Source organism: Artibeus jamaicensis, unplaced genomic scaffold (assembly GCF_021234435.1).
Source record: "Artibeus jamaicensis isolate MK-2021 breed Jamaican fruit bat unplaced genomic scaffold, CSHL_Jam_final contig_332, whole genome shotgun sequence".
Taxonomy (NCBI): domain Eukaryota; kingdom Metazoa; phylum Chordata; class Mammalia; order Chiroptera; family Phyllostomidae; genus Artibeus; species Artibeus jamaicensis.
The window spans coordinates 31,392,862-31,400,809 of NW_026521788.1; the positions used below are offsets into that span (position 1 = coordinate 31,392,862).

Here is a 7,948-nt window from a genome sequence, read left to right on the forward strand (position 1 = left end):
CTTTTGCCTTTCTGCCTCAAAATGGGAGCCATTTCTGGCAGCCCAGTGGCATGGAAGCTGGATTTCAGTGCAACAGGAAGCAGCCTGGGATAGCCTGGGAAATGTAGCTGTGAAGTAATCCTTAGATGAGAAAGCCCTTACTGGCTTGAAATCCCTGGCTTGTATACCTCCAGTTCATACCCATTGAATCCATCTTCCAACCTTGAACATTCTCATATTCTTCTCTTTGGGAAACATCAGTATCTCCCCATTGCCCTCTGAATTAAGTCTATATTCTTTTAATGATATGGAGAGTGCTTTGGAGCCTGTTCCTTGCCTGTCTCCATGCATCTTGCCACTGCCCCACCACTACTTTAGCCTTCCCTCCAGCCACAAAAAGCCGCATGCAAACTGCTCTCCTGGCCTTGCCCCTAGGTTTTAACCTTTCTGTTCTCAGTCTAACTTTCACTTCCATCCAGAGGTGGGAGGGGCACCCTCTCTAGATACAACCACAGCAGCTGAGGCCATACCCCATGTGGCCTTTATAACCACTTCTAACAGTAAGCCTATTGATTTATGTATATTTATTTATTTTTAAAATTTATGCTGATCTTTTTTTCTGACCAGAGTCTGAGGTTCTGTGAGGTAGGAGCTGTTTCTCATTCAGTCAGTGCTGACTTCTAGGTGTGCAGCAGGGGGCCTGCTCCTAGTTGGTGCCTAATAAACATCTGTTAAAGGGAGGAAAGGAATAAAGGAAAAATAAAGGGAGGAGAGAAACTATAGGAGAAAATGACATTTTCTATTGTGTGTGGGTGAGAACTATCTCAGAAAGAGTCTGCGTGTACTCTCCAGTAATCATTCTAGAACACCCACCCCAGACCGTTGTCTGGTAAGGTCACATGCCTCAGCCAGCCCTGGTCATTAGCTGAGTTCCAAAATTTTAATGATCTATAACGTATGTTCTCTCCCCAGCCAGAAGGGATGAGGTGAGCTCTCCTCTTTCCTTAGCCAGGAGATTGTACAATGTTTAGGAGGGGCAGAGGTGGGATGGGGTGGGATATGATTAATGCTTTGTTCCCAGAATGCTTGGCTTAGAGGCTGTGTGAAGGGGGAAGGCAAGGGGAGGTGAGGAGATGGGGAGGGTAGAGTGGATGAGGCAAAAAAACATAACTGGTTATCCTTGCAAGTATTCTATGTTTCCCTCAGCCACCAAGCAGTTCTCTTGGGGGTTGGCCTTTCTGTGAAATGTTTTTTGTCAGCCTGAAGTATGAGTCTGTATCACCTTTGATCTTGGGTCAAATAATGATTTTTATTTCTAGATAAGTATTGAAGAGGGGGGAAATTACTCAGATGCTTACTATTGAGGTGTCGGGAGAGTCTCCTGAGAATGGCCCAGGCTGGGGCCCAAGGACAGCCCCCTTCTGAGGAGGTCACCCTCAGCAGCCTTTCTTTGAAAGGATTCTTGTGTGAGGTGTGAGCAGTGCAGCCTGGCAGCACTGAGTATTGCTGCTACCAGTACAAGGTAGTGCCCGTAACTAGCATGTGTGTAGTATGCTTAATGAATTCAGTGCAAATGAGTTACACTGTATTAGATGGGTATTATACTTTCAAGCACTGTGATAAGCATATTCAAGGATTAATATAATGAATTCTCAAACAACCTTATAATGTAGGCAATATTATCAGTACTGCTTAATAGATGAGGACATTGAACTGGGTTTTAGAGAGGCTTAAGTAACCTGACTAAGGCTACCTACTGAGCAAGTCCCTGAGCTGTGACTTTAGTCCATGCACTTGATCTCTGCTCCAAATCAACCTCTCTACATCCCAGGCACTTGGGGGTGCAAAGACAAGGTTTTCATGTTCATTTGGGTCTTCCAGGAAGCAGAAGTACAAGAGATTTATTGGTGGAAGTACCTACGAAGGATAAAGGGGACACGGAGCAGGAGAAGGTGGGAGACTTCAGACATGGTGCAGATCTGACACCTATAAAGGGCGAGAGAGAAGGAAGGACCATTTGTAGGAAAAGCCTGGTACTGGAGCACAGCTCAGGGAAAATCCCAGTCAGGCTGATGGGAAGCCCCCGTACAAACACTGCTCATTAGAAGAGACCCACATTGGTAGGAGTGGCAGCTCTGTACCCCTGTGCTCAGTCATAGAACCTGCCATGCTCTGAATCAGGGGCTGCTCAATCCAGTGTCCCTAGTACTAGAAGCAGCCTGGGGAGAGCATGCCTCAGCAATGGATCCTGAAGATGTAGCAGCTGGAGGCTTGAGCTGCTTGTTCCCACAGTGGCCACAGGCTCTCTCTTTGAGCAATTCATGACCCATTACTAATATACTGTAAAGTCTGGGCAGGATGTTATGAAAACCCCAAGGTGGGATATCCCCTGCAGGTTCCTGGGATAGAAACCATTTCCTGGTAGGATTGAGCAGGTTGTACACTGAAGGAAAGGATCCTGCCAATGGGGGGCTGGTTGGGGGGAGGAAGAATTGAAATACGGAAATGTGAGCTTTGCCATTTTGGCCCAGAGAGACATTGCTTTCTAACTCAGCCACTCAGAGAGAGATGTTTTTCTAACTTGCTATTATACTATGGTAAAACAACACTGTGTAGGACTGTAAAATCTGAGAAAATTTTGTTCTTTTAGCTGAAGCGAAGCTTACTTATGTACCTCCATTGAGAAACTGTTTGCCTACTGTCCACAGGTAGACAGAAGAGGTCTTTTTACTTCTTAAGAGAAAATAATGTTTTCAGGTGCTTATTTACCAGAGAGATAACTGGGGCAGGAGTAATAAGTCATCCTGGTCTCATCACTAATGTAGGACTCTTAAGGCTCTCCACAGGGCACTGCTTGATGAGTTGTATTTGCAGTTGATAGGTACTATAATTCTGGGTCATTACTAATTCTTTGTAATGAATCCAAATTAGTGTGGCTTAATTCAGAGGAAAGGGCACTAAGCTCAGGTCCTGTAGAAACTCTGCCCCCAGGCTCACAGCTCATTGCTCTGGACCAAGCTGGCCCCTCATTGGCCTGAGGCAAGTGCTGAACAGCCCCTGAGGCACCTCCCTTCCTTTGACAGAGGCTGAGGGGCAGGGTGATCAGTGGAGGGTGGTGAGGGAAGTTACAGAACCTGCTAACTTTTCTCGCTTTCTTTTTTAAACCAGGAATTATTAGCCGAGAAGATGCAGAAGATCTCCTTGAGAACATGACTGAGGGAGCATTTCTGGTCCGGATCAGTGAGAAAATCTGGGGATACACCCTGTCCTATCGCCTGCAGAAGGGGTTCAAGCACTTTCTTGTGGATGCCTCTGGGGATTTTTACAGCTTCCTGGGAGTGGACCCCAATCGCCATGCCACACTCACCGATCTCATTGATTTCCACAAGGTAGTGTTCTTAGAGGTGCTGGTCAAGGGGATGAGGATGGTAGAAACTTCAGATGAAGGGAGAGCCAGGCTGCAGGCCTTCTAATAGATGGGGATGGAGAGTGAGCACACAGGTCCCCAGGGATATGCAGCATTGGGATAGAAGGGACCAGAGGTTGTCTAGACCAGGCAATGTAGGTCTTCCCTCTGGCTTTCCCTCTGACCCATGTAGGCGCCTCAGGAGGCTCTCCAGCCCTTCTCTCACCTTGAGTACCTGAGGGCTCCCTACTGTCAGAACTTAGAGGCTGGTCAACCTGCCTTCTGTCCAAGACCAGTTCTCATTCCCAACTCATTCCCAGGATGTCTCACTTGGGGACAGTCTATAAAGGCCTCTTGCAGCTTTGTAGAGTTAGTTGAAACATAGCAAGCAAACCTGTGTTTAGAGAGGTTTTCCTTGTAGAGTTACCATGTCTCTTGTTCCAACTATAGCTTTACTCCTTTGTGTGTGTGTGACCTTGGGCAGATTCCTTAGTCTCACTGAGCTTTAGTTTCATAGCTGGGCAAATGGATGTTAATAATACTTAGCTTAGACCCTATGAGTATTAAATGAGGGAATGTATGTATTCAATAACAGCACTCTAACTGTGAAGTGGTATGGAAGTTCTTATCTCCCAGAACTCTTTTTGTTATTTGTTCCCCTGCTGTGGACCTCATGTTGAAAAAGATGCCTTCTAAATAATATATGTAGAAAGAAGCAATTTCTTTGTTAATGTGGCTGTTGGCATCAGTAGTAACTTGGAGAAAGACAGAAGTGGAACTCAGAAGGGCAGGGCCCAGGGATTCCGAGAAACAGAAATGTGGTAGCTCAGGTGTCCTCCATCTGCCTGAGCTTTGCAAGTGTAGAAAGGTCCACAGAATTACTTGACTGTCTCACTGGGATTTTGCTATAATAGGGACTCTTGGATTTGTATCACTTTTTCTTTATGGGTATCCACAGAACTCTAGGGACAACTCTTAACCTGATCTTTTAAGTACATAGAAAATCACCCACTTACAAATACCTAGGCACTTGGAGGAAAATACTTCCTGGAAAACTGGACTAACCAGGATCTAGGCAGATTGGGAAGAGCCTTCTAACAACTGTAGGAGAAAGAAAGGGAGGGGCTGTGTGGATATTGGCACCTTCTCTGTGTCAGGTGCTGTGCCTTTAGCTCTATGCCCATGTTCTCATTTAATTTTCACCATAGCTCTGTGAGGGAGGCATATTAGTCCCATTTCACAGATCAGGAAGGGAGATCAAGTAACTAGTTTAAGTTTTCATGGCTGGTACCAGCTGGGTCTCAGAGTTAAGCCTTAGGCTGTGTGCCTCTAAAGCTTGTGCTTTTCCCACCATACCACCCGACTTGCTTTTCCTATTCAAGATAAGCTGATTGAGCAGTGGTGAGCTCTGTGTCTTTGGAAGTATTCAATTAAAGAGTAAATGTTCGTCTTTCAGATATGCTGTAGACAGGTTCCTGAATAGGAAGTCTAAACCACATGTCTTTGAAAGTGTTTATTTTTTCCAAATATAAGGTTTGAGACTTCCAATTTAGTTTCTGACACTAAAGAGAGAACTCATTTGTGCCCATGTAGAGTTCTGGTGGCCAGTCTTATAAATTGAAAATTTAATTACACAATTAATTTATGATTAAATTCTAAGAAAAGTCAAATATAATACAAAGTGTAAGCACTGTTCATTTCAAATCCTGGTTTGCATCCTCCATCTTGAATTATCAGTGTGCCATGTACCTAACCAAAGTATTTCCTGGGCATTAACATAGAAATTTATGTACATAAGAAAATACATTGCATTTTATTTTTATGCAAATTAGATAATCCTTTACCAATAGCTCAGCAATTTTATTTATTTATTTTATTGTAATCATTGTTCAAGTATAATTTTCTGTCTTTTACTCCCATCCCAGCCCACCCACCCAGCCCTCCCCACCCCCCTTAGCTTTTTGTCCATGTGTCCTTTATACTTGTTCCTGCAAATCCTTCCCCCTTTCCCCTGAAATTCCCCTGAAATTCTCTCCCTTCTCCCTCTGGTCCCTGTCAGCCTGTTCTCTATTTCAGTGTATTTGGTTATATTTTGCTTGCTTGTTTGTTTTGTTGTTTAGTTTCCTGTTAAAGGTGAGATCCTATGGTATTTGCCTTTCACCGCCTGGCTTATTTCACTCAGCACAATGCTTTCTAGTTCCATCCACACTGTTGCAAAGGGTAGGAGCTCCTTCCTTCTTTCTGTTGCATAGAATTCCATTGCGTAAATGAATGGATCAAAAAACTATGGTACATTTACACAATGGAATTCTACACAGCAATTTGATTTTAAACATGCTTAATATATTGTAGAAGGTATTTTGTAGAGGTGTGGTCCCTGGAATCAGGCTGCCAAGTTTTAATCCCAACTTCATTACTGTGTGTGACTTTGGGCAACTACTCAGACTTTTGTGCCTTAGTTTCCTTCCCAGTAAGATGGGTGTGATAATAGCATTCACCTCTCAGGGTCACTGTGAGGTTTTGATGAGAGATCACTAAAATACCTGACATTTGTAAGTTATTAGGATGTTGGCTGTTATTGAGGTATATGCATGTCAATCCATGTACTGCATCCTTGTAAAAATCTGTGGGTCTCCATGGTATGGATGCATAATTTAGTTATCCATTCTCCCTATGAGGGCCACTTATGAGCTTCCAGGTTCTCCTGATCACAAACAGTGCTACAGAGACTTGCTTGCGTATGCCACTTTGGGCACATGTATGAGTATTTCTCTAGGATGAATCGCTTGAATTGGAATTGGGTAGAAGACTATGCCCATTTTAATTTGAAAATATCTGCCAGATTGCCCTGAAAAAAATCTACTGCCAATTCATGCTCCTGCCAAAAGTATATGAGGCTGCTTCCTCACACTCTTGCCAATACTGGAGCTTATCAGTCCCTTACAATTTTTCCCCCATCAGTTGGGCAGACGCCGAATCTCACTGTTGTTTAACTTGCATTTCTCTAATGCTGAGGCTCTTTTCATACGTTTAATGGCCACTTGGATTTCTCCTGTGAATTTTCTGTTCATATCCTTTGTCCATTTTTCCTTTTAAAAGCCTCTTCTTATTAATTGTCTCAATTCTTCCAGCGACTAAATTGCCCTGTAGTTATGTACATTTTGCTCTTCAGTTCTTCTATTGCAATTTTCCATGTAATTTAAGTGGGCATCTCTTTTATTTTCAGGTATTCTTTTTTTAAAAATTATAGCTCATTCTTGTTTCATGGATGATTTGTCTTCTTATTCCACTGAGGAGATTAGTATATATCTCTTAAAGGCTCTTTCTGTTTGTTTCACAAACTTGATATTTTCTTGCGAGTCAGTTCTGTTTTGAGGTTGGCACCCTTCTTTCATGGCTATGATTTTTCTTAAATATTTATAAATTTTGAGCTGGAAGGTGATCTTTCAACTTTCAATTTCTTGTTTATCCACCACAGATACAGTTTCTATTTCCTTGTCCAGTCTCTTTATGCTGTTAGTGTTGGAGCTGATAAGGAGTAGCTCATGTTTTGAGAATGGGAGTTTCTGAACTTTGTGGGTCTCTGTGTGCCTCTTCTGACCTTTTGCCTTGCCTGATACTAAGACCTCTGCTGTCTGGGGGTCCCCAACATGTCCTTGTCCCATATTAACTCCTCTGAAAATCTCACCCTGAATATCTTTTGGCTTTCAAGTACTCTTCAACATTTTTGCTTTGTTGATGGCTTTTCTTATTTTTCCATGCTCTTATAAATTTATTTATTTTTAAAAGCAGATTTTTTTCTGTGACTTCTAGAAATTTTAGTGAGGGGTAGGCAGATACATATTCTTAGTTTTTCTTTCTTGAACTGGTTTCTCTCTGGTGGATACTATTTCCTTTTCTTGATTATAAGTGGACATTTCCTTTTTTTTCCAGGAGGAAATTATCACTGTTTCAGGGGGAGAGTTGCTGCAGGAACCCTGTGGACAGAGGGACAGCCCACCAGACTACCATCTGTTGTTTGAATGACTTTTTTTTTTCATCAATTGGATTCTTTTGGGCATCCTTTTTTTTTTTTTTTTAACTCAAGAACATCTCAGCTCAAATCCTTATGGCCTCCTGGAAGATTCACCACTGTTCAGAGGATTAAATACATTTGAATATCTCAAGAGATATGAAATATATGGCATATGTGCTACTGGTCCTTGTCCCAGTGCCCAGGAAAGAAATTGCTAATTGTTGATGCAAATCTTTCACGAAGAATTTAGGTGTGACCTCAGAAGATGAAGCCTATTTGTCCCATCTGCTCTAGACTCAGCCCCTAGAGACCATGGATCATGATTTTATAATCCAAAGTAATTCCAGTGCCTAACTCTGAATTGAACAAATAGTGTCTATTCAATAAATGTTTGTTGAATGAATGTACGTCTTCTGAAAGTTTCCAACATTAATCCATGATTTCTAGTGAGTTATTTCCTACTTGTCACTGCTTATATAGTCATGGAGATTAGAGGGGAGATATTGCAAGAGATTTATGTGGAAAATATAGATGCTGCATCTTTAATA

The 7,948-nt window shown here is 42.5% G+C and overlaps 1 protein-coding gene across 2 annotated transcripts in view; it reads left to right on the forward strand.

Annotated features, from left to right (window-relative positions):
• The window catches only part of SH2D4B (SH2 domain containing 4B), a 116,019-nt gene extending 108,608 nt beyond the window's left edge, over positions 1–7,411 (forward strand). For both annotated transcript variants that reach the window (XM_053663988.1, XM_053663989.1), the window contains 2 exons: positions 3,148–3,368; positions 7,319–7,411. In XM_053663988.1, coding sequence (XP_053519963.1) covers positions 3,148–3,368; positions 7,319–7,411 — 314 coding nt within the window. The remainder of the gene's footprint in view (positions 1–3,147; positions 3,369–7,318) is intronic.
• The last annotated feature ends 537 nt before the right edge of the window (positions 7,412–7,948 follow it).